Source organism: Notothenia coriiceps, unplaced genomic scaffold, assembly GCF_000735185.1.
Source record: "Notothenia coriiceps isolate Sejong01 unplaced genomic scaffold, NC01 NC01_scaffold00012138, whole genome shotgun sequence".
NCBI lineage: Eukaryota > Metazoa > Chordata > Actinopteri > Perciformes > Nototheniidae > Notothenia > Notothenia coriiceps.
In genome coordinates this window covers 184,506-212,211 of record NW_011344839.1, presented here as the reverse complement: position 1 = coordinate 212,211, position 27,706 = coordinate 184,506, and the positions used below count along the sequence as shown (strand labels likewise).

Below are 27,706 nucleotides of genomic sequence, written 5' to 3'. Positions count from 1 at the left end.
TTGAACTGCAAACTTCTGAACTAACTTGATGGCGAATGATCTGTCGCCATGGCAACGGCATTTGTCGACACCCCATACTACCCTTAGATGCGTTGATGGCTGCATCGTTACCAAACCTGTGAAGTTTTGGGGTGTTTGGAGCAGTTTCACTGAAGTTATGAGAAAACCGTGTTTCATGGCGAGCATTGTGTTGCCATGGCAACGGCATTTGAAGAAATCTCAAAACTGTCCCGTAGTTGTCTTCACGGCTGGATAGCTAGTACACATGTGAAGTTTGAGCACTTTTTGAACATTTTCATAGGAGTTACAGCGACATCATGTTTTATGGCGAGGGATGCGTTTCCATGGAAACGGCTTATGGTGAGATCTCAGATTTGGCGTAGAGCTGTTGAGGCATGGACCGATGATATACAAGTGAAGATTGGGGGATGATTGGACCGTGTCGATGGGACTTACAGCCACATCGTGTTTCATGGCGAGTGGTCCGTCGCCATGGCAACGGTATTTGATGACACCCCATACTACGCTTAGATGCGTTGATGGCTGCATCGTTACTAAACCTGTGAAGTTCTGGGCTGTGTGGAGAATTTTCACTGAAGTTATGAGAAAACCGTGTTTCAAGGCGAGCATTGTGTTGCCATGGCAACGGCATTTGAAGAAATCTCAAAACTGTCCCATAGATGTCTTCACGGCTCGACTGTTTGCACACTGCTATCTGAAGTCTGCTGCTCTGAGCATGTCAGTTGGAGTGATGACATCATCGTGTTCCATTGCACAGGTGTTTATAGTAACGAGGTTTCATTGTTCAGAATGAGAGATGAACCTCTTACATGTGAACGTTTTGTGGAAGAAAGATGACAGATATCTGTGAAATTTAAAAACGTGAAGCATGTCAAGGAAGTTGAGTATCTGAAGTGTAATTTTTGTGTACTTTCGGGTTAATAATGTGGCCTTTTTGGCAGTTTAACTAAAGGTGTGCGGCTGCTGCTGTGAGGAAATATCAGCCTGAAATTACAATGGGCTTTAATGGAGGAATGTTGAACGTTTTTGTCACTTCATGCCCTCAAGAGGCACTTTGTTTAATTATTTTTGCTTAATTATTTTTCATTTTTCAAGCCACGAGATGTTTTCCTACGTTTGTAATGATAAATTATGTCTCAGGAATGTAGGGTTTGGGAATTATGGCAGTTTTAGAAAAAATATATGAATGCGAATTTCAAGCTGTCCTCCACTCTAGCTGTGACATCACACACTCTAGTTAATGTTAAAATGTGAAGAAAACCTCTAAAACAAGGTCTGAACTATGTTTAATATCTCTAAAAGTAAGAATCAGATTTAAAAGTTGTTTTACAGGAATTATGTCAGAAAGATATTTAACATTTAAAAGTTGGAATGAGGTTTCTGAGTGAAAGTATGAATGAACAGTTAGCAGTTGAAGTCGCATGAAGATTTGTTGAAGTCTGACGATTTCCTCCATTGACTTCAATGTTAAAAATGTAGTGTATTATGGGATGTATCTCTGGAATTATGAAAGTTATGAATGAGAAAAGTAATAGCAATCGATTCCCGACCGAGCTGAACGTTTTGATGTTTGAACGGAGTTTCTGAGATGTTCAATGTGGGAGGAGAAGAGGGACAAAATAACCCGGCGGAATAATAATAAAATATTGTCCGTAGAAGAACAGTTAGTGGGAATGCTGTTAACAGCATTCCCACTAACTGAATGCATACATTCAAATACAATACAATTCAGGAGTAGCTTTGAATATCCTTTTTCTCCTTCTTGCTATAAATTGTGGTTGCTTGAGAAATCGCATTTAAATGCCAAACCTAAAGGAGTCTGTGTCTTTGCAGTTACACTAGTAAAGGTCTCCAGAACCAAATGCTGCCCGCCAGTTGTTGTGCAGAGGGCTGTGTGACGCTCCAGCGCTCCATCTTCAACAGGATGTTTGTGTTTCTAAAGCTGTTTCTCGTGCACTCCGTCTCCCCCCTCCCCCCCTCCCGGTGCCAATCCTCCGGATAGCCAAACGTCCTCGCGCTGTCCTCCAGACCTCGCTGGCCTTCTGGGATGACTTAGCCCGCTTACTCACTCAGTCACTCAAGGATCACTCTCTCTTACCTCGCTTTCAGTGTCACCCGCTCGTGACAGCGCACGATCTGCACTGTCACTCCGCTTCCGCCTTTTTGAATAGATCTCTTCCTCTCCATTTATCCTTTACCTGCTCCTTCACTTCCCATCTTTCTTTCAGTCCGTCTGCTCACTCACTCACTAAAAATACAATGCCAGTCTCTGCATCTGTTTTAGTTTTCTCCTGAGGGATTAACATGTGTTTTGGACCCTTACATGAATTCTTAAGGTGCCCTGCCTTTTTGTCCCTTCTGTATTTATATAACTAAATTGCTCTCTTTATCTGTCCCTATAGGTGATGCAGGTGCTCAACGCTGATGCCATGGTGGTGAAGCTCAACTCTGGAGAACTCAAGACCATCCACCTGTCCAGCATTCGGCCCCCCAGAATTGAGGGAGAGGTACAAAAACACTTGTCTGTCAGTCTGCCTGTTTCTATGTGTGTGAGTGGCTACTTTAGTGTAATGCATGTGTTCATGTGAAAGTGTGGGGTCAGCCACTTCATCAGAAGCTCACAGAGACCACTCAAGCCCCTGATGTCTTGACAGAGTTGATTTATTTTCATTTAAAGTTAAACACAAGCTGTTTACATGTCTCTTAATATCTATTCATCTCTTTCCATCTCATGCCATCTTCTCTTCCCTCACACATTAGTCTCGTCTCCCCCTAAATGACCGTGGGAATCATTTTGACCACTTGGTGGCGCCCCTCTGTTGGGCCACATGCAAACAGTGAGACAGAGACACTTGCACACACCCAGTGGTTGCAGCACTGCAGAGAGCGAGGCACATTGATTTTTTTTTCTTCTTCCTTTCCCCTCCACACTCCCATCCTTTTTCTCAGAAGCACTTCAAGACGGTGAAAACGTTCACATGCTTACATACACAGTGGAGATGTATATTAATCCACATCATTTTGCACTCACTTATGTAAAACTGCTTGTATGTAATAACATTTAGACACAGAAGTCTACTCCCCAGCTCTGATTATGTTCCCATTCTTCCAAAAACACCATGTATTCAATTTTGAAAAACATGTTTCTCGCTGATTGCTAAGAAGAAAACTTGTTAATTATTGTTAGAATTAGGCCTTACTGGTATTGAAAGGCCTTAAGTAATCATTGAACTGTCTTCATAATTCTAGGACGTGAAAGTAGCTTTATACAAATGATCTTCTTGTGACATTTCCTTCTGGGAACTCAATCATTTTGTCTATTTTGATAAAACAATGATTTACTAAATGCCCTCTATCATTAACGTCTTGCTGATCGTGATAGCGGGCTCATCAAATTGGTCTTAAATTGCTTTGGTGTGGCATTTAGAAAGTCTTAAATTTCCCTTGCCTTTAGCTGTAGGAACTTTGAAAAAGAGAAGTAATCAATTTTCATTTCTCAATTACCCTTGGTGTCTGAGTCCTCTCAAATGCTATAACTCTCTAAATAACAGACTCAAAATGTCTTAAAATGTCACTCCCATTAATTAGAAAGTTCAAAACAGTAGTGCTTGTTCTTTTTGTCAAAGAGCTCGAATAAAAGCCTCTTCTCTGTTTGTTTAACACGTCTGTCTGACACCATTCCTCTAGTCAAGTGTTTACTCTAATACCCTTTTAAGAGCAAGTCTTGCATTTCCTCGTTCAAAGAGGTTGTTGTTCTTCGGTGTAGGAAACAGCTGTAAAAGTCCAAATACGGAATGTCAACAGCACTTCTGTTTTGATTGCTTTTGTTTTTATTGACTCCCCTTCCTGCATGTCTCTTCAGTTTATGGTGCACTCTTTGCTATCTTTTTCCTCTTTACTGTTTTCTAGGTTTTTTATACTCTAACCTCTCCCTCCCTCTCTCCCCTGGTGTCGTTACGGCCTCGCATTATTAAGAGACTGCTTTGTATCTCTCCCTCCCTCCTTCCTGCCTCCCTCCTCCCTCCACAGTCACGTCCTCCTGCTGTCCCCCCCCCTCTGGGTGTGCAGTACAAGCCGTGGTCAGATGGTTGACCTGCACCGCTGCCCTTCCTGTGTGTTTTATCCTCCTTAGCTCTCTGCGGTTGTAACAAGCTTGTGGGCAAAAACATCTCCCTCCACTTTGTTTCCCTGCCCTTGTTCCTGTTCCTCGTATTTCATAGCTTTCCCCTTCCTACTCTTTTCTTAGATTCCCTTTTTTTGTTTTTCATACTACTTTTCTGTATTCCCACTCTCTCCCCTCGTATTATTCCATCTGTCTGTCTCTCAGTGCCCGTCTGCTTTCTGTCTGTCGCCCTGCACCAGATGCTTCAGCAGTATGTGTTTTGTGCTTCATTACACTGGTGTATGTTACAGGGAGCCCGGGAGAGGGAGCCCAGATGTGAATGTTTGTGTCTATCGGAATTGGTGTTATATTGGCTCAGTGTTGTATCGCTATTTCTTGCTCTTCATGCATATTTAATTGCTCTTGTTTGGATGTGTGTGGGATGTTCATGTAAATAACCTGAATATTTATCAAAATCTGTCTGGGTGCCAGTTCCCTTGGCTAGCACAGTTAAATGTGCCGGCATCTGGATATGTTATTATGAGCCCTGTAACCATAATGTAACATCCATCATGGACTTGGAAGATCATGTTCACATTGACTTTGTTATTGGTAACACTTTAATCTAGCTTTTTCACTGGTGCATTATTAACATAGTATCAAGCTAAAAGGGAAATGCAAATCTAATACTGCAGTGAAATCATGTCATCAAAACTACTCGTGCTTTTCTCATTTAATTAGGACATGTTAAACAATCAAGTCATACCCAGTGCTTTCTTTAAGGCAAGAGAGACCTTTTTGAGACTGCAAGAGGACATTCTTTTTCTTTTTCACTCTTTTTACTGAAATATGTTGCGGCATTTCATGTTTTGATAAGAGTTGTTTACAGTGCAGCTGCTGGTGCTGTTTGTTAGCTAGTTATTCCCGTCCGTAAAAGGCTGCCTGCTTGCCTGGATGTCTGTAATGCTGTTGGCCCAGCTTTGAGTGTTGTCGCTATGGCAGCAATGCAGAGTTGTGATGGGTTTACTGCAGCTTTGATGAGCCCATGTAGTGTAAGGTAGAATAAAGGAAGCCAGCAGAGAAGCACTGAAATGTCTCTGATATATATAACTTCAGGGCTAAACCCCTCCATGTGAATCAGCAGGTTGCACAAACACATATTTCGCTCTGTAGTCTGGTTGCCAGCGCGGTGAACCTGGAAATGTTGACCCCAATACCCCAGTACTCCAAAGTTTTACCATATAAATGTATAGTACGTGTCCCCAGCACATAGAAACTGACAGATGCTAACTTGCATGTGTTGGACAATTGCACAATTTGCATAAATTGCGTTAACATTAATTAGCATTATAGCCTTTTGTAGACAATAATTAAAACATGGCTTGGCGGATTTAGACAATTTTGGGTTGGTTTTGGGGGTAATTGAAGATGCAGAATCCATTTCGGACAATTCTAGGATCTAAAATGTCAGTTTGAAGTTCAGCAATTGGCAATATTTGTGCTCCCGGTAGACTGATTTTGATGAATTTGGGATTGATTTTCCAAACTGCCATTGTTGATAGGGATCCCAATAGGACGCCAGGAGCTGGCGACAGGCTATTAGTCTTGAGGAGTTGTTGCTTTAACCACAGACAAAAAGCTTAAACTTTACTCATATTTACTGCTAGGTCCTTCCAAATGTCATACTCATCATCACACACACATACTCTTACTCTACCTTACACCTGCTTATGTTACACACACAACTACACACTAATAAAGTCATTAAACTTAATCGCTACTTGTACAACCCATTTCAAAAACATCTTAAAAAACAGCCCACGTTTAAAAATGAATCCCTGATTGCTTGGTCCGGACGAAGGGTCAATTTAGTCATTGTTTTATGGTCATGCATGGAATTTAATGTCCAGTTTCATTTGCCAGCTGGACTTGTGTCCGATCACTAAATTAAGCAAGTGAGCTGTTACCTTAGGCGAGCAGGGAAACCTCATTTCATGCCCTGTCTACGCTCCATTACATATGAAGATATAGTAGTTCACATTATATTATTGGAAGCCTTTCTAATCTTTGCAACTCTTAATACTTACTGTCGTTACTGTCGGTTGAACTATTTTTAAAGGCAATGAAATGTATCGTTTAGCACCTCCAAAGTATTTGTAAAGAAGAAACACTTGCCAACCATGGCTAACAGCTGTGGGGTTATGCTGTCTCCAACAAAGAGAAACACATGGGAGAGGCACAAACTGATTTTTGAGAGGTTGTAAGCTGCGGGATGTTTCCTACCTCAGAGGTCACAGCAGGTATCTCTCAGCCACACGCTCTACACACTCTGACATCATGTTGGCTAACACTGTCACGAGCGCACTTGCTTCTTGCTTACAATGCAGCAGACAGACACAAAGACAGCGTCACGGTTTGCAGCACAGCTCACACATGCACACACACATAGGGAAATGCTTGGTTAAGCTGCGTTAGCCAATGTCAGGAAGCATCTTGGAAATTGGCATCAGCATGTGCACAAACATGGGTTTCACACACATGTGATGCATGCGTATACAGAGACACTCCAGATGTGCGCAGGCTAGCTCTGTAGCCCGTGTATGAAACAAGGCATTCTCCAGAGAGAACAAAAACTCAGAAATGTGGTATTGTGACAACTGTGTGTGTGTTGCATTCTCTAGAGGTCTTTAGGGATTCTCTTGTGCCAGTTGTTATTATTATCACTGTCTCGCTGCATGCGTCTGCACTGGGTGACCCTGCATTCTGCAAGCAAGGCCATTTGTCTGCACGTGTGTGTGTGTGTCTGAGTGTGTACTGTTTGGGGGGAAGTGAGGCTATGTGGAAAAACTGTGACCGTTCCTGCCATCCTCTCTCCTTCCGCCATCTCCTCTGCTTCCTTTAGTCCCCTAACACCAAACACACCCCACCCCCTCTCTCGTGACCATACTAATTGTAGTCAGACTGGCAGATTGGCGGACCAATGGCGTGTGCCTACAGTAAAACGTAGAACTTCCTCTCTTCTCATTTTGTTCCCCAGTGTTACTGCTGTGGCACCTCTTCAGATGTGAGTTATTTTGAGCTTGGGAGTTGGAGTCAGCTTTTTCTTCTACTCATCCTGTTCCCTCTTTTTCTTCAACCCCTTTTATTTGTTTTGCTCTCATGGGCAGCACGAGAAACCCAGCGTAAACACGAGTAGAGATGTCAATGCCACTCAGTGACTCACTGTAACACCCACACACTCACGATAAACGTGTTTGGATCCATTTGTGTGAGTTGCTCTAGCCTTGTCTCGAGTGTTTGTGTGTGTGTTTCTTGCATCGTAATGCATCTGTGTGCTTGTGTGGTTTAAGTAGGGTTAAGGACAGTGCTGATGGAGCACATGGAGAGGTCAACTCACTGTCCTTATATAAGGCAACAACATGACTGGCTCATCCCCAAGCTACTGCCCTGCCTACTCCTGGTGTGTGTGTGTGTGTGTGTGTGTGTGTGTGTGTGTGTGTGTGTGTGTGTGTGTGTGTGTGTGTGTGTGTGTGTGTGTGTGTGTGTGTGTGTGTGTTTGTGTGTGTGTGTGTGTGTGTGTGTGTGTGTGTGTGTGTGTGTGTGTGTGTGTGTGTGTGTGTGTGTGTGTGTGTGTCCCCTCTTGTCTACTGCTACTAGCTACCTTAACCCACCTGTATATCTCCCTGCGTCTTTCCCCCTCAGCTTTTCTTCTGTCTGTCTTATTTTTTACTTTCACATTTATTAGACTTATTTTTATCCTGGAACACTGCACACTTATTAGCATTTTTGTAAATACTGCACAGGTTGGAAAAGTCTGACAAAGTATGTAGGCAGAATTTGACAATTCTCACATCTTCATAACTATGAAGTACTTCAGAGTGTGTAGATGTGTCTGGAAGGCATGTCACAAAACAAATGACTACATATTGTCAACATGAATATATATGGTTGCACAGCTGCATTTTTGAGCAGTTGCTATGCAGTAGTATGTTTTGGTTACTTGTGTCTTTACATGACAATGAATTCAATTCCAAATCTGCAATTGCATTCGAGACATCAAGGTCTTAAACAAAGGCGGTAGAATATGGAAATAAAAAACTTGTTGTAATGCTGTTACTGTAGCACAGGAGGCTAGGAGTAAAGCAAAAAAGCCGAATGCTGTGAAATAAATAATTGACTCCATGCCCAACAAAAAGAACAATAACATCTGGGAACTAAGTGCAAGTCGGACCGGTAGGAAGATAACTAGGCAACAAAACAACATGTGGAAATACATTTACTTTTACCAAGGCTTTGGAGAATAATGGAATTTTGGTTCAATCTCAAGATCATTTTTGTGTCGAATCCCATTAACACTTCAGAACAGAATCAGCATGCAAATGTCACCGTAGTAATAAGCTCTTTGAAATGGAATACTTGATCAAAATGTGATAAATGATGGGGTACAGTTTGACAAAAGCCAGTCTTTAAACAGACGGTCCCATCTGCTCGCTACTCTGAAATTGTGACTTGTGGCTTCTCGATTCATCCCCTCGCTTTGTTTTTTTCCCCCTCCTTCCCTCCACACTTATGTCCCCATCCTTCTAATCCCACGTCTGACCGTGTGTGCTCTCAGCGTGCCCCTATCCTGGCATAGCATGCTTTGACCTCAAGTGTGGGAGGAGAACAACACGAGAGGAGGGTCTCTCCCTTTGTGATTCACTCGTGCCTGATTGGCTGTGGCGAGGCAGATTGGTACCCAGTATCTCTCCTCACTACTGGGTGGATCATTCTTGCCTAACTGCAGGGCTGACACTGCTGGAAAAACAAGGACTTGCTTGTGGGAGGAAGCTATATAAGGGATAAAAGATCATATTAAGGTTGCATTTGAGAGGCTTTATCACAAGCACAAAGGTAAAAACACCATATGAAATTAATTTGAACTGGTTAGTCTGTTATGCAGTGTAAGCTGAGCAAATTCCATCTGTGATATCAATAGTTACATCTATTCAGAGGTTTTTTAGCAGACAGCATTGCAGATACTCCAATACGGCATCACTGTCTGTCTGCAGGCCCCGTCTGACCGTCTGTCTGGGTCCAAAATTAGGAAGGCAACATATTGAATCGCAGCTTTACTCACTGCCTAACCCCCCTTTTCATTTCCAAGCCATTATTATTCATGAGTGCACAATCAGTATATGGCCTGTCCCAGTAAATGTACCTGCACCAGCCTGGAAGCAGCTAATGATGAATTGAGTGTCTGTTTGTCATTATGGTGCTACAGGTAATTTCATTATGAAATCCCAGGTTCCCTCTATAGTCTACTGTGGGATCAGTTCCAGTCGTTTCAGTAATGACTTATTTGTAATGCTGTGAATGTAAGGTTATTCGATTAGATAAATTAGATTTTGTATTGTAGTACCATAACCAGCTCTTCCTTCATGCTCTTGCTCCTGGTAGTGTATGCCTTCTGTCTCTCTTTCTGACTTTCTCTCCCTCTCTCAGCCTCAGCCCTCTGCATCCATTCAATGTTTATGCATGCACGATTGAGTTATGTTGTTAGGCGTACAGTAGTAAATGTAAAACTGTTTGTCTGAGGCTTCTAGTGCACTGCTTAATCAAAACATAATGTCCACTCTGTCTGACACACACACACACACACACACACACACACACACACACACACACACACACACACACACACACACACACACACACACACACACACACACACACACACACACACACACACTGCAGTGTCTCAAAAATATACGTAGGTTACAGACAAAAGAACACACAGTTAAATGCAGATGTAAATCCAAGTTCCAATACTGTACACTCTCCCAACTCTACCGCTGCACATCAGGAGGCATGACATGCTCCTGAGTCATGATTTTACCCTTAAAGTTCCAGGAGCTGCAAAGGCTTCCAGCAGCAGCAGCAGCATCCACACATTCACAGCCCCGGCCCCTGCAGCCCTGCGACACTGTACAATCCAGCTAGCGTCATGCCTATGCAATAGTCAAAGATGATTCCTGAGCTTTAGCTGGTAATTTGGAACGAAGGGGAATTTACCCCAAATAGAACAGAACTCCCCCCGAGGGTAGAGAGAGCAAACTGTTGTTATTGGGTCACGGTTGAGACATGGCAGCAACTCTCTCCTCTCTCTGTAACCTTCCTGCAACTGCAAAAAAATAGTTTTAAGGACAGTGTGCACACACTTTGTCTGAGTTATTTAATAATGGTAATGTCTGGTTATATCAGTCTTGAGTGAGGTTGAAATTGACTCATATACCTGTCAATTTAGAACCTCTTTGTGTACTTTTTGTTGTGCAGTGCATTCATTCATAACTGTAGGGAAAGTGACCCTATTGGAGCTTCAACAAAAAGCACACAAGGCCCATTGTGAAATATCGGGCAATCAATTGGCATCATTGATTCCCATGTCTGCCTATGTTTAGTTGTAATATTTCCTCTCGTGGTCTCCTTTTCTTGTTGTCTGACTCTTTCACCTTGTTGTCACTCGCTCCATTTCCCCAAGACCTATTCAATGATGGAGAAATACCTATTGTCCTGCTTGTCTGCTTCTCCGCTCCTTGTGCCTAATTGGCATAGAGTATTGACATTTACACTCTTCCCCCTCAGTGACATGGCTGCCTTTCCAGCGTGAAACAGCTTATTAGTTAAAATGATTTTTCCCTCTCCTCTTTGGCTCATTCTTTACTCTCCATCCGTTCAGGTTATCCCGTTGTTCTGACAAGTAATGGCCTTTAAAATGGAGTACTACCATGATTATTCTATGACTTTGTTTGTAAAAGCCCCTCAGGATGCAAACGCACCATCATCCCGTGTGTCTGGGAACTGTACTAATGAATGCCATTAAGATTATATGGTCCAAAGGAAGGGTTTCATCCGGGCAGTGCCAGGTTGGTGAAAGTTATCCTCATCCCCAGCAGTGGACGGTTAAGTCCGCAGCTCAGGCACAACATGCAGGAATCCTGGCCGCCAGTGCTCCTAAAAAGGCCCCATCATCCCACCGCAACTGACTTTGTAGGGATGAAAGACCCTGACAATAAGCCCCGACTGACACAAAATGGAGGACATCGGCTCTTGGCTGAGCGGTGGGGGATTTCCGCTGGCCATGTGTGAGATTAACTCACCTCCGAGGCTCCGTGCTGTGCTGACTCCGCTCGTGAAAGTGCAGAATGATGGCAGGGAAGGAGAAAGAAAAGAAAGATGGAAAGCTATTAAACGCAAAGGTTATTACATTCCTGCCAAGGTTAAAGGAACTGGCTGGTGAGTTTGGCAGCTTGCAGAGCTACTTTACCATGGCCAAATCCAGCATGCATGTTAAGACTTACTCAAAATATTAACGCTCATTTAGAAGGAAAAATCGTCATGGGACAATTGGGAATTTACGTTTGACACCGACAGAGCTTGTTGCCACCAGATTTATCTTAAACACCTTAATGCTCGAACATACAAACAAATGCTCTCACACACTGCGCTCCCCATGTGTTCCCCCCACATCCATCAGCCCAGCTGTGTGCCACACCTGGCGGCTCTGAACAACTGGAGAGGCATTAAAAATGAATGGAAACTATTGAAGAGAAGAGGAATTAATCCCACCGTGTGTGTTCTCTTGGAAGAGTGTTACTCGTGTTTGTGTGGCAGATAATGATGGCGGTAATGGAGGAGTGTGGGAGGGGCAGGGCTGGCGAGCACACTGGTATTGTCATTCATAGCCTCGTTCGTCCTGTTGGCGCCTGTCGTTTATTTCCCCACTGCGTCATTGTCGTTTGCTGTATTATTATATTGTATCCCGCCCCTACAAAAACGGCACCTGTCACCGCGTGTGTGTTTGCGTGTGTGTCTTTAAACTGGGAGCAACGCAAAACCTCAGCCTCCTTTTTGAAAATGCAAATGGGATCTATTTGTGGCCCGCTCCTGTCAGAGAGTGGGTGAGCGTATTGAGGGAAGTTTTTGTCTGCAGCTGTGCCAGTGTGCGCGTGGCTACATCTGTGTATGCACGGTGTGTGTGTGTGCACATGGTGTTAGCTCGCCTTTGTGCATCACTTTAACACAAAGTGTCTTTGGCTCGGATGTTTGAATCTGTGTCCTTGGTAACAGTGTACTTTGATTCATTTTATTTGTCTGCTCTGCGGCCAGTCAGTATTGACAGCAAGAGTGGTTGAGGGAAATGTCCACATCCTCGCTGTCATAGGGCTGTGTGTGGATCTGTGTGTTTACGTCTGTATGTGTGAGGCGAGGGTTGTATTTGTGTTTTTTATGCATGCTTCCAACACTTCTGAAACTGCAGCCAAAATGTTAAGCCACGCATCTTTATGAATAATCTTTATTTTCTCTCTCTTTTTCTACTTCCACTCCCCTATTTGTCCTCTATCCTCCCCCCTCAGGAGAAGAACAAGGACAAAGACAAACGTTTCCGTCCGCTCTACGACATCCCCTACATGTTCGAGGCCCGGGAGTTCCTGAGGAAGAAGATCATTGGTAAAAAGGTAAGAACCACTGACTTGAAATTGAAAACTCCCGAACACTTGTTGGCACCTCGTGTGTTTGCAACTTGATTTGCCTCTAATTAGCTTACATTGAATAAACCAAAAGAGGTATTCTCCCAGTGGCTCTACATGCGCTCCGACACCCTTTCCCCCCCGCACCAGTAGCCTCACCCACACGTTTCTGATGCCCTTAGCTAGATATCTATTTCTCTCCCTCTCTGTTTGAATACCAAGTACCCTGGGTAGGTACCCTGGGCCTCGGCATTGGCCCGGGTTCACCCTTTAAACAAGCAGTGTTGATTTCCCACTCTTGTGTCTATTGATCTAGTGAGTATGTACACCTAGAGGGCCGCTATGATTTACACACATCTGACCTAACAGAACCCAGCACTGAACTAGAGAGCACTCGGGACAAAGACCACCGCCTGAACATCTTCCTTTTTTGTGTAAAATTCCAATAAGTGAACTGTGTGTTTAGATTGTTTGTCTGAGAGAGCTTAAGAATCTAAATGAGACGTATTGCTTAAATGGTTTAGGTACTAAGGTACTGATTTATTACCAACTCTGTCAGTCGCCAACTTCCCCTTAATCAGAAGACCTCTATTGGTCCAACAGAGGGGACATTTACATGGTTGCCGCGAAAGTGAAGAGGCAACATATGAATTAAGAGGCATGCATCAAATATTAGAGATAGAAATGATAATTTACAAAGTACCTTCCATGTGGACAACAATAAGAACAGTTACAGTATTTACAAAATAATGAGTGTAGAATGTAGTGTGATAGCAGCCAGGTAACAGAAGTGAAAGTAAAAGTATATATTACACAGTTATTTTATTTTGTTACAGTAGCTGATAAGTCCCACTAAGAAATAGCAGCCAGTGAAATAATGATCATAAAGTGGTGTGTATTCTTGTATTAATATCACACTATAAGCACAATATGTCATGTATTGTATCTTTTAAGTGTGGCTGTCTTTTCACAGGTCCACTACAGTGGACATACTGTCAAATCAAAAATAACAATACATCTTCAAAAGTTGCAAGGCTTCCTTTTACTCATACACCATATGTGTGGTGGTCTATCAGGAGGCCATGGTGGTTGTAAAGTCTGACTCTAGCAGGAATATATTATATCATTTAATATTTCAAAATAAAGTTTACCAGTGCAAACTGTTTATTTGTTTACGCTTGCGTCCTTAGTAAATCAAAAAGTAATTCCTACATTGTCGTCATTGAACGTACAGCGGCAGTAATGGCACAGGGAGAGCAGGCGGCATGCCTCCAGCTGTTGTCCACTGGCTGAGTTGAATGATAGATTATGTTTTGCAAATAACAAACTCAACACTTGTCAGACTCAGAGGAAACCTATTATAATGGGGACAATTCCGGAAACGATTGGAATCTTTCTTGCATAAACATGGAAATGGTTAGTAAGCAGATTGATGGGAAACTTTCTCATATACTTACTTATTTATCTCATACATTCAATACTGTTTTGCAGCAAGTATTATATCTCAGGTTTGCACCTTAAATCTCCACAAATCGATTGTTTCTGTTGAGCTGAGAATATACAACACATGTTAGGGCTCCAAAGACATTAGATCATGGAACAAATCTTCCCATTTACACACTCTAGCAATGGTACAAAGTATAAAAGAAAAGCAAAAAAAACATTTGCAGCGTGATAAACACAAAACATGCACCCACTCAGAGCCAAAAGCCAAGAGAGTTCCTTTTGGCATTGAGCACAGGAGTGAGATTCATGTCCCTGTCCCAGCCTCTCATCACACTCATTTTAATCATCCTCATTAATGCTTTTTTAATGACAGAAAATTCAGCCGTGAGCCGGCTTTTGACAAGTGAAGCGGGAATAATGATTGGGCTGTTTATTTGTGGTGTTTGTGTTGGAGGGATAATGAGTGTGTGTGCGTGTGATAGGGATATCGAATATGGCTTTTTAAAGGTGTAGAAATGCTCTCCAAAATGTTCCATTAGCATGATGATAAAACATGTTTAGCTCAGGAACACCCAGCCTTTTATCAAGCCGTATAATTAGTGTAAAGTACCATTTTGGGCTTGTTTCTAGGAGTGTATCCCTGCACTAAAAGAGAGCGGCTTGTGTGTGGTGGGTGTGCATGCATGTAGATGGAGTATTATTAAACAGAATATATGGGCGTTTAGAGCCAGAAACATGCATGTGTAGACAAACCCACTCCTGTTACCATGGCCATAAGCTGTGTACTCATGCAACCACCAATAGCATGCGTAATGGATGTTTTATCTTTTATAACACTGCTCTATACACAGACAAACTATCTAGACATCGCTCAGATCAATCTTTGCTGCTTTTATACCTAGTTTAATTTCACAGTATTGCTTGTTTAGACTCTAGCTTGGCTCAAATGTCCATTTCTATTTCTCAGACGAATTGTTGTTTCAGGTGTTTATCGGAGAGGGAAGTATGCATGATTGTCTAAGTGTCAACAGGAGTTAACGTCATAAGCATGGTAAAAGTATGCATGTATTTTCCCAGAGTGCGTCAGTGGCCCTGGTTACGGTCTGCGTTTAAATTCATCCTGGATGATGCAGGTAGGAGTGCACTCCATGACATGTCGAGAGATGGGATGAGTGAGGCCAGGGTTGCAGGTAGTGGTCCTCAGGGATCACTCTGTCCATATGCAGAGTGCTTTGAGTGCATATGGAACCTAATCAGTGTTGTAATGTGTGAAAACAAACAAACCTCTAAACAAACGGCCCATAAATTACAATCTTCTGTTATGCCTTTATCCATACTCTACTTGGCATTTCTCTGAAGTCCCTTCTCAGTCATTAGGCTACAGTATGTATACTGTATATGTGCATTTGATAACTATTACAATTTGGTCTCCCAAGGGTGTGCTTATAGGCTCTTTGCCAGCGGTATAGCATCTCTGGAATGTTACTTTTATTGTTGCTAAGACACAAGGCCAAAGCTTCAAATGAAGCCCTTTGTAGCAGTTAATCAGATTTTTATTCAATTTCTTTTTATATCAGAGCCCTTCAAAACAGCAGATTCGTGAAGGTAGTGGCAACCTTAGCTGCTTTTCCAACAAGCAAGAACTATTTTAAGAAATAATCACAGGCTCTCTATGGGTGGATGTTGTTTCGCGAGAACACTACTCAACCCCTCCGCGTTTCAATGCTAATCTACGCAACCTCGGCATACTTGTGTTGTCAAGTTGGATGCAGGTAGGTGCACAAGTGTACAGATGCCTGTTGCACTACCACTAGGAGAGGAGTTTAGTCGACCCACTTACTGTCATCCTGTCTCTGAACACTAAGCTCTGCAGAGACAGATTTGGAGCAGTAAGCATTAGAAGGAGTCTCTAAGACCACTGCTCTCCCTGAAACTCCTGAGAGCTCCTCTGTTATCTTTCTTTCTTTTTCTTCTCCGACACAAAACGAGAGATCTTACCTTAACATGGGGGTAATTGGGCCTGACCCGGTGGTTTTAGAAGGGTATGTCGGGTCTGGGTCGTGCATGATTTTTTTTTTTTGTTGTTGAAGATTTTCATACACAGGTGTAACTGCAGATCATAAAGGTGCATCTTTGCTCAAACTGAAGGTGACCAAAGCTTACTGTCCCATCCAGTCCCAAGGTTAAGGTAACTGTTTGACCTACAGGTATTCCCCTACACAATATATTCCATTTCAAAGCTCAGAGACTGCCTAACAGAGCAATACAATGCATGCATTGGAAACAAGCAGATTTCCCCTGACTAAAGCTTCCAGGACGTGACTAAGCATTAACTACGAGTCTCAGTGTGCTGAGCAAAAGCTCAAAGCCCTAATACCACCGCACCGCTTTAGGGGAATAAAGCTACATGCCTTTCTTTTTCTATTAAACCTTTATCTCTATAAGGAGAGTATGGTGCTTTTGATCTTTTAGAAAGCATATCTAATATCCATTTTCAAAAGTCTGCCTTTCTGTATTCGATAGCTCTCTATAGCAGAAAGGAATTGGTGCAATACGTGGTCTAGTCTTAAAAAGAGGATTTTACAGGTATACTCCTACAACCATACATCATGTAGAGCTCTTTTGAATTCAATGTATACTTTTCTTGCAAGCTAAAAGCTACCATAGCTTTTCACTAACTTATCTTGCACTTTTCTGTTGTTTTTTTTTTAAAATCAGTTTGATTGTTTTCGGTCTCTATGTATATTATATTGCATAGTTGCAGGAGCCTCGGACTTAAGATGTTCATTGCCATATCTACACTGTAGCTACTGGTCACATGTCAATAAAGCCTTTGAATCTTTCATTTGATTCTTAGACAAAGTCAAATTGAGAGGACATGTGTAGCCATCATTGAATAAATCATTTTATATTAGTGAAGGCTTCTTCCGAACTACCCTGTTAAGGAGACTACATCTGCACTGAGGCGTTTCTCTTTTTCCCTTTTTCTCACTGTCACTCTACGTCCGTCTGTTTCCCTCTCTCTCTCTCATATATATATCCCACCCCTATTGAAACGGCAGCGTTTGCATGGTGACATAATCCCAAAAAGCTCGATTTGGCTAACTTTATAAGTAGCGCTTCTTGTGCGCCCGGGTCTCATCCTCAGCAGAAAAAAAGTCCACTGCAAATGTTGCATTAAGCCACTTATCAGGGTTGAGCACATTCGGATAATCCTGCGTGCTCAAAGTGGCCCCTGTTATGCAGCTGCTTGTGTAGTACTGTCAGCGCCAGAGTTCCCCCTCTTATTGGTGGGAATGCGGTGTGTGCAATAAGGCATTTGATCTGGTGTGTATTTGAGACTTCATTCGGGGGAAAGCTTCAGGTGCAAGCAGATGCAAAGTATACCTAAGCATCGCCAGGTCCAATAGTTTAAATCCAGATGGGGCTCCCTCTCCTCTCTCCTTCCCTCGTTTTATCCTTACCTTGTGCTCTCCCACTCTTTTTTTTTTCCCTTCCTGTAAAGCTAACTTCATTGAATTGTCGCAGCATGCTAAAAATACAACAGCAACTAAAGCCCCTCATGTCCTAAGATTTTTGTATTCAAACTCACTCTGATTGGCTGATGTCCCCTAGGCAACACCTGCATGTCTAATATTTTCAAAGGTAAGGTACAGATTCTGCTCTTTGATAACAAATTGCTCGGCACCAATATATTCCTTTTTAATTTTTTTATTGGCAGATCACTTTAAAACATTGCAAAAAATAAACCGCCTGTTGGTGAGAAAGACAAAAGGGAGCAGGTGAAGGGTGCTTATTTTAGTTTGAAGAAACCTCCTACTCTTTCACCGTATTCTGTCCTGAAAGCTACTCTAGCTGATCATACTGAGCTTTGATTACTGATGTTCACGGTACAGCACAGACAGGCATACTTCTAAATCATATCATAGTTCAGCACAAGGTCTCTGGAAAGGTCTTGGCAATTAGGACCAAATTGTTGAAACTCATTTTTAGCAAGCATTGCTTTAGTAAAAACATCTGTTTATTATTAGCTGTAACCTTTGCATGCATACACCTTGATACATCATTTCACCATGTAGACAATGCTGTAATGTGTGTGGTATATTTACCTAAGTATTTTACTTAAGTATGGTTTTGGGGTACTTGAACTTCACTTGAGTAGTTTTATTTTATGTTACCTCATACTTCTACTCCTCTAACATTAGGAAGCCACTAACAGCAACTTCATTTTTTTTGGAAAAAGTAGTTAATAATAATAATAATAATAATAATGACTTTAAAGATTCAGTTTATTGGTTAAACAAAATATGAAAAAACTTTGACATATAACTATAGGTTGAGATATTTCCAGCAGCAGTCCAACATCCACGTTTAGCAGCTGTGATGAACCAAATAATGCATCAAAACAATGTATCCAGTCATTTAACATATGTGATTTTAAAATGGGACATTACGCAAAATAAGTACTCGTACTTTTGACTTTGAATTGTAACAGAGTGTTTTTACACTGCAGTATTTCTAATTTTACTTAAAAAACGTCCACATAAAACTGTTATTACCCGTTCAAGCATTTTACAAACATGTCTCCCTGTGCTGTTGTTGCCTCAGCGTAACAAAAAACATTCTGTCTCACACTTGTCCTGCTGTCCTTATCACTCCCCCCACTTTCTAATCCAACCACTGCCCCCCCCCCCCCNCTGCCTCACGCTCCTCTGGGGGGGTTCTTTATAGATAGCTTCGCCTTATCAGGGGATCGGTGGAGAATGGGTCTGGAACGCCTCTAGTCTAACATCGCTTGGTCAAAGTTTATAATCTGTCATCACCCCACTTAATGGGGAACTACTGGTTTCAGAGCTTCCTGTATTATTTTCAGCTTGTGGGCTTCAATCTCATCCTGAAATCTGCTTTTTTTTTTTCTGCAAAGGCCTTTTCATTTTTTCACATTTAATTTCATCTAATGTTGTCCTCTCGAAGCCAACTTGCATTCTTCCTGTTTTTCATTGCTTTGTTTGTACCACTTTTCAATTACCCACGCCTGGCAATGCTCAGCCATTAAACTGAAATGTAACCAAGAAGAGCCCGAATGGGTTTTTTCTCTCTTCATTTGAACGGCTTCACTTTTCAATAAAGCTGAACAGACATGAAACTATGTCACTATAGGGTTACGAGGAAATGAGCAGCTTTGATGTGGGAGTAAGGATAAAATAATTTCCTTCAAGACAATGAGGATGGGTTATTTGCATGGTTACAAAATTAATGACTTTGGCAACGAGGATATTGCATAATATTCTACGGCTGACGAGATCACAAACCAATTCTGTTACTGATTGTACGACAGCATTTGAGGGCTATTAATTTACATTACACTGCGAGGGGATATTTATTTTGTAAGCTAATACCATTAGGATTATAATGCTGTCTCATAAACGTTGAATAAAATGTGTTGGGTTGCATATGCTACTGCTAAATGACTACTTTAAGTATGATTTAGCTAGATATATCCTTTCCTCCGTGAGAACATCAAAAAACGTTCTCAATCTTACACCTTTTCATTTTTGGGCTATAGAAGTTTCCGATACTCTTGTGTATGTATGGGCGCAGTCCTCCATCATCCATATCCTGGTTTCTTTTTTTCTTTTCTGTCTGCTCTTGAAAAGCAGACGCCACTTCCAGCTGAACGCCACACTACGGCACATCTATTCTGCGTTGACAGGAGCTCTTCTCTCCCCTTGCTCCCGTCACCATGTTCCCATCCCGTCCATCTAATGACAAGCCGGCGTCGCTGCGTGTCCTGCTCTTTCATGTCCCTGTAATAGGCCTGTCTGCATTGTCTCTATTTGACTTGTGTCTACGCTTTGATCCACTGCCAGATCCCTACTTTTTTACATTTGTTTTTCTTCCCATCACACTTGCTTGACGCGTATATCTTAAACCTCCAATAGTCTGTAGATATACAGCTGCATCCCTGCCGTTAGCGTCGTCTGTCTGCATCTGGCCCACAGAGCAGGCTTTCCCCGTCACATCCCTGCACACACACACACACACACACACACACACACACACACACACACACACACACACACACACACACACACACACACACACACACACACACACACACACACACACACACACACACACACACACACACACACACACACACACACACACACAGCTGAGTGACACAAATGCATCTTCAGGGTGGGTGGATTGGAGCCCATCCCCAGGGAGCTGCACAGTGTAGGGTCATTTGGGTTCCATCAATGTTCCCTCTGTGTGTGTTTGTGTGTATTGTCCCAAACACCCACAGTGTGTTAATAGCGCTCCCCTGGGGACATCTACAGTGCTCCATGATGTGATTCACACTGACTGGGGATGACCTTGAGAACTAGGACACACACACACACACACACACACACACACACACACACACACACACACACACACACACACACACACACACTCTCTTCAATTTCAGAACACATTTTACCGTTACTGTTGCTACTCTTTCTCAGTACTTGTTGCATGTTTTTTGACTTCTCTTCTCTTGCTCCGCTCCTTTAGGTCAATGTGACAGTTGATTACATCAGAGCAGCTACCGGCCCAGGAGAAAGCACCCCCGCATTCTCAGAACGCACCTGTGCTACAGTCACTATTGGCGGCATGTAAGTACCACACTGAATAATCATCTTTCATTAAGTGTAGTCTATTCAGGATATTTCTCTATTTGCTAATTGTATTTAAAAAAAAAAAAAGATAAAATATACTTTACTGATCCGAATTTGTGACATTTTCTCGTCACAGCAGCAGGTAACAAGGCATTGCACACAATGTGAAAAGTACAAAAAAAAAGACATAAATAGAAACATCTCAAAATAGAAAAATAAAACAGAACTTCAAAGTAAATATAAACATATTGACCAAATGAAGGGCCAGTTACAGCCAACAGAATATAAAAGTAGGACATTATTAACATTGATTGTGCAAGAAATGGCATATTAAATCAAAATCAATGTACAAGGTATAGTGTAAAGACATTTTACACAGATGGACATCTTATGGTAATGATTTAGAAGAGCTCACTCTTCATGTAAATCTTTATATTTTCTATTAACGGTACACGCATGCACTATTTTTTTGTACAATTGAACTTCCTTGTTTATTTTCTTTAGTATATTGTGTGTTGCACTGTTAGAGGAGCCTCGGACATTTTCGTGGCAATCACCTCCACTGTGGCTATTTGATAATAAAGCCTTAGAATCCTTTTGAATCTTAAAAGCACAACATATAGGATTTCCCTTAAAACAATGTAAAGATAATAACAAAACGTACCCCTCCAGGTCCCCAATCTTAAGCACCCATGCTAGAGGAAATAGCATTATGAGACTGCTACCAACAAATCCTACATATTGTGCTTTTAAAACTTGAATTAAGGTTATGTTACCTATAAGCTGCACTTACACGGATATCATACAGCATCTAATTGTCAGCGTAGGGGGCTTCACTAGTACATTTATTTTAATTACAACAGCTGTGTCCCTTTTTGTAAAACCTAATTCTTCAGATGTAAAACAACATAAAACAGACAAAATTGTAAAGGCTCAGAACTTGTAATCTCAGCATGAATCACAAAGTAAGCTGAAAAGGCTTCTTTGCGTTTCCATTTTCACAGGAAGTGTCACCTCAGTGCAAGCAATTATTTTCTATCTACAAACAACCCTTTGAGGGAATCTGGTTTATCTGTCAGAAACACGGACTTTCCACAGTACCACTGATCTTCTGTTATTCAAATTACTCAGAGGTTTCAATTGAAACAAAACCGGATGGAGGAGCTTTAATGCCGCGTGACTTGAAATAAACCATCAGAAGTCCGTTCTCGCCCCAAACGGTAGTTAAAGGCCACACTTATCTTCTGCGTTCGTCTGTCTTTCTGGCTCTATGGCACAAAGCAGAGTTATATGCACATGATACAAATGGATCCCTGTTGGTCATCAACAGTCATGTATCTGCATGCATACACAAAGGTCAGGACCCGACCTCGTGACCAGTCAGTTCCTCCCCAGCATTAGCCAGCTGCACGGCCACTCCGCTCCACAGTGAACAGTTGGCATGCCCCCCCCCCATGAAGGCTGAGGTCAGGGGGGCAAATGCTTTCAACCTTTTACATCATATAGTGTATTAAATATATAATTTCTCTGCTTGTGGTAAGAGAGTTAGTTCTTGGCAGCGCATCGATGAGAAGAAACGGGCTCTGCTTGAGATTCATTAAGCAGTGTGAAGTCATAAAGGTTAACCAACCAGAAGAAGACAGGAAGTAGGGGTGAGCCATATCACCCTTAAATCATTTCACCACATTTGTGATTATTCTTGCAATCACAACTCGATTTACAATATGCCAAAATTACTGAGTTTTTAAAATAATGAATTATTAATTATTGAAGGACTCACACAATTTCATTAGAATAAGTCTCGAACATCTGATATACTTTATTGATCCCAATTTGGGATTCTTTTTTTTATAGTTTTTTGTGTCCACATTACAGAAACAGTATGCCTCAAATATTCTGCAAAAGCTAAACCAAATCTATCTCTGTTTTTAATAACTGTTTCTGTAAGTGCACATTGAATTTTCTTTTAACCTCCATAATATTTATATATTTACTATTATTTTGTTAGCTTTGTTTTAAATGATTGAATAATAACTGTATTATATGCTGGAATACCCCAAACAGGAAGTCCTCCCTGTATCCCAATGATTCAAAATGTCCTTTTCTCATTTATTTCCGATCTCTCTTTTAAACAACAAATCCAATTGAGTGTGAAGTGTTGATATAGGAAAAGGGTCAGAGAAAACATTTGATTAGAGACAATAAAGTCTATAACATCATCATGCCTGCAAAGTGGAGACAGAAAGATGCACTCAATGACACAAACTCACTTTTTAAGAGTTTACTTCATTTCTTTTGTCCGCACATCAACCAGAACATCGATGTCCACGGGCTAGCCACTAAGTGCTGCACTAAGTACAACAATACTCTCCTCTTTCTGCCCTTCATCCTTTCTTCTTCAGTACATCCATAACGCGGCGAAGAAACGGTTAGTCAAGTGTGCAATGTCAACATTTAAGTGACCTTTGTTCATTTGCTAAGCCACCGTTGGGATTCGTCATGGTTTTTCTTCCCCCCGTTGAGCTGGCTTACTTAGGATTCAGTGTGAAGCCGAGCCGTTTTGCTTGTTGGTTTTTATTAAAGTAATCTCTCTCTCTCCCCCCCCACCCCTCTTCCTACAGTAACATAGCCGAGGCTCTGGTCAGTAAAGGCCTGGCCACATGCATCAGATACAGGCAGGATGACGACCAGCGCTCCTCCCACTACGACGAGCTGCTTGCCGCAGAGGCTCGGGGAGAAACACACACACACACACACACACACACACACACACACACACACACACACACACACACACACACACACACACACACACACACACACACACTCACTCGTACACACACTCACTCTACACACTCACTCGTACACACACTCACTCGTACACACTCGTTAACTCCTTCCATCTCCCTTTCACCTGAGCCTTAAAGACAACATTTTGCACACTAATCTCTTACTCAAAACATTTTTACACAATCACTCTGCCATCCACGATTTCTACATGACCTTGAAAAATGTTGCTCTTTGGAAGAGGAAATGAATTGTTATGACCTTGAGGCTTTTTTTTTCTTCTTCCAAATTACTTTTGCTATTTCATCCAACATAGCTCAGGAGAAGCAACTCTAAATAATAATTATTACTATATAAATATCATTACAGGCACCATCATAGGTCACAGCTCATCACAGATCCACAGGAAAGATGTTATTGCTCTCACACATGCACACATCTTTCCCCCTTTTATCATTATTTGATACATATAAACATACATGCCTATACATGCAGCTTCCCAAGCGCCCTATCAGAGGCTCCCTTTACACAGGCCCTATGAATATAAGGATATGGAGGTGCAGTGGAGAGATTTAGTACAGGCTTTATTGCTCTGCTATAGATTAAGATCTGCTGGCTATAGGTAGAGCAGATGCAGCCTCAGCCTCCTTTTATTGGACTCTCCCCCCCCCCTTCCTCCCATGCAGTGTCACTGCCCAGCCGCCCTCCTTTCTCTACTCTCACCTCATCTTTTTTGTTGCACATTTTGTCCTTATTTCTCCTCCTTTTTCAATGTTGTCCTTCTTTGGCCTTGCTCGCCTTCTGTGTCCCTCCCACTTCTCTATCTCTCTTCCTCCCCCCCTTCTCTGTCCCTGGCGAGGTGTTCTTAGAGTTGATGAGAGGTTTCTGTCTATAGCCTCCATTTGTATTTTTAGTTCCCGTTGCACGAGGTCAACGACCTGCAGTCTTCAAGAAACCTCCTCCAGGCTATTAAACGCTTACATACACACTCTGCATAAATGCACACGCTCCATCATAGAGTCAATGACCTGCTTCCCAGTGACCCATAGGTGGCATTATCCCACCCCTCAACCACAGTGGTCATCTTCATCTCAGCTGGCCCTTGAGGCTTTTTAAAGCGCCGGTCACTAGCACCAGTGACCATCGCTAAAGCCCTCGCCGGCACTATACAAGCAACCCATTTCTCCCCATCCTTCCATTCTAACAATAATTTCTTCTTCATCATAATTTCTTCTCCACCATTTCCACTTTCATCTCACGCTCATAGATTATCTGGGCGGGGAAAAAACCCTCCCCCTAGCACTTCCCGTAAAGCCATAATGGCATTTTCAGCAGTAGGGGAAAAAAATGGTTTGAATTGACTTCTTCACAAAGCCACAATGGCTCCCTCTTTGTATCTACTGTGATTACTCAAAGAGCTCCCATTCCTCAAGGTCTGCTTGGCCTGCAGCATTATGCTTTCCCCTTGTATTATGATGATGTTTGAGCTATGTTTGTGGTTTGTAGGGCCATCAAGAACGGGAAAGGGCTGCACAGCAAGAAGGAGGCTCCCATCCACAGAGTGGCTGATATCTCTGGGGTAAGTGTCTCATTTGGTTATGTATGCACAGGTTTTCTTACACAAGAGAATAAAAGCTTATCCAGGATCAGAATCCTGAAAAAAATGTATTGCAAGGTGCGTTTACACATACAAGGAATTTGCTTTGGTGTATGATGGTGCAAACATAAGAAAATACATTGTAAGAGAAGGTTACAAATATAACAATTACATATTTTTTAGCATTACAAAAGAATAAAGACAAGTATTTACATCAAATTTTAATATACAAAAGAAAGGTAAAAAAATGAATATATGACAAACTATTTTATTTTATTTAAAGTAGAGGGCTGTGCAGAGATGTGCAACATTTATTCAGGGAGATGAACATGGCTCACCGTATTTAAAAAGAAAAGGACAATATGTTGTTAACATGATGTGCATTATGATGTGCATTATGATGTGTTACATGATGTGTAACTGAACGAGCATCTCTCAAAATGCACTTTTTTTTTAAACCATGGACTCATTTACACACTCAACTCCCATGACACTCAAAGATCATCGATGCCCAAAAGCTACCGCCATGTTCCGCCACATGCAGTAACTCTCAGGAGACGATCCATAATCCTCGGCTCGCCACCCCTTCCCCGATCCTCACAGCCGGTTTCCTCATCTTACAGAAACTAAGCGGCCTCTAAAAATAATCAGCGCCATTAATAAAACCATCAGCGGTGCTCGGTCCTAGCTTGTTTACGTGTGCTCAGGGGCTTGATGGAGGCATCATTTGGCTAATGAAGCCTGATTGGGAGTGCTCACAAAATGAACATTAGCGCGGGGAACCAATAAAATCTCTCAGTAACAAGTAATGGCCGATTGGTACGCATTGTTTCGAAGCGTGTGTTTGTTCTCACAACCATGATCCCCTTTGTGTTTTCTCTTCATCTCACGCTCGCCATCTTCTTCAATCTTTAAAAGTCGGGCATGTTTGCGTTAAATTATTAATTGCAAAGACATTCCTGACAACAGTTAATTTTTGAAAGGAAACATTTCCTTTTTCTCTCTTCATTTTCACAAGAGATTTCGTCCTACATGGCTACAGGCTGTCCCAGTACACTTCTATACCCTAGTGCAGTCTTCATGAAGTCGCTATAGGCTGCATTGTTGTAGCTGTCTAACATTGTCAAACTGAGTGGTTGGCTGAGATGAGCTCACATGGAGGGCAAGGCAGTGTAAATGTGCTGATGGCGCACGCACACGCGCAAAACTAACGGCCATCAATGCTAGCTAGGTAACAAACAATTCTTAGTTTTAACAATACATTTCCTCACCAAGTGGCTTTCTGCTGCTTTCAGTATACTGCCAGAATACAACAAATTCCTTGTTGAATAATTTTTTTTAATTTTTTTTTTTAAAGGAAATGATTTACAACACCCTTTTATTGAATAAATGTTTGAACTTAGCAAGCCTAAACTCTGTCACAACATTCAAAAAAGCCCTCAAAATGGAACACATTTTTTTAAATGTCTATTGATTGAAAAGAGATCACCAATATTGCAATTCAAATCTCTATTGTGACAATATGACATTGCAATGATATAAAACAACAAAAGTAACGCAAAGGCTTTGACATTATTTCATTTCAAACCTTTTTAAGAGCCTTTTATACATCTCTCTACTTCCACCAGCCACCTCCTTAAACATTTTCATAAGCCACTACATGATCTACAGTGAATGACTCAAAATTGAACTTGAGAAACATTAGCATCTCATTGTCTCTCCCACAGGAGCTCTCTTGTAGTACTTAGACTCGTAGGCTCTAGAGAGATATTTGGTTAAATTAATCAAGCCCTCTTTTTCTGTATCAAATTGTAGCTCCACCAGATTTGCCGGTCATGCACAAGCCCTGCAGGTTGCTGTTGAAAGTGTCATCAGCCCACGTTGGAACAGAGGCATTCAGCCAAGTTATTAAAGCTCTTTAGCACCAACAGGACTTTAGTGTCCTGCTAATAACACCGACACGGCTCTGCATTACCGCTCTCAGATGTTCTGCTGTTCCACATTGTCATCATCGTAATCTCCCTGCGCGTTATTGTGTCAGCAGGACAGATAAATTCCCGGACCTTGTAAAAAAATAATTATGACAGGGAATTGTTGTGCTGACTGAGCAGCCCTGTGCTTTTTCTTCAGGGGTTTATAAGTGCATTTTACACTTATAAACCCCTACAACTTAACTGACCACTTTCAATGTGCAGCAATGAATATATGCAGGGCGAGGGAGGTGCTCAATAATTAACTTTACAATAAGAAAAAGCAATATCTACAACGCCAGACATCTCACTCATTAAAAACTGTCTTAGTATTCCTAAGAACTATCTCAAGATTTCAGCACCAGACTATAGAGAATGGCTGAACGCTAACATGTATAGGTTCAGCCATTCACTGTTCTCTAAGGAAATAAATGTTTAACTGTCTGTAATCAGATAGATAGATGTATAAATAACTAATTCATCCCAAATTATTCTGTCATAACAGCAGCATTACACAAGTTAAACATATTTAAAGGATAAGATACAATTGTAATTTTAAATTTGTTCTTCTACCTTGTCCTTCTACTCCACTACAATTCAAGGGT

General features: G+C 41.7%; 1 protein-coding gene across 1 annotated transcript in view; it reads left to right on the top strand.

Moving 5' to 3' along the window:
• The first annotated feature begins 2,410 nt into the window (after positions 1–2,410).
• Positions 2,411–27,706, top strand: part of snd1 (staphylococcal nuclease and tudor domain containing 1) — a 156,228-nt gene continuing 130,932 nt past the window's right edge. Inside the window, exons 1-5 of the mRNA XM_010773155.1 lie at positions 2,411–2,528; positions 12,520–12,621; positions 20,644–20,744; positions 23,369–23,479; positions 25,041–25,113. Coding sequence (XP_010771457.1) covers positions 2,427–2,528; positions 12,520–12,621; positions 20,644–20,744; positions 23,369–23,479; positions 25,041–25,113 — 489 coding nt within the window. The 5' untranslated portion in view covers positions 2,411–2,426. The remainder of the gene's footprint in view (positions 2,529–12,519; positions 12,622–20,643; positions 20,745–23,368; positions 23,480–25,040; positions 25,114–27,706) is intronic.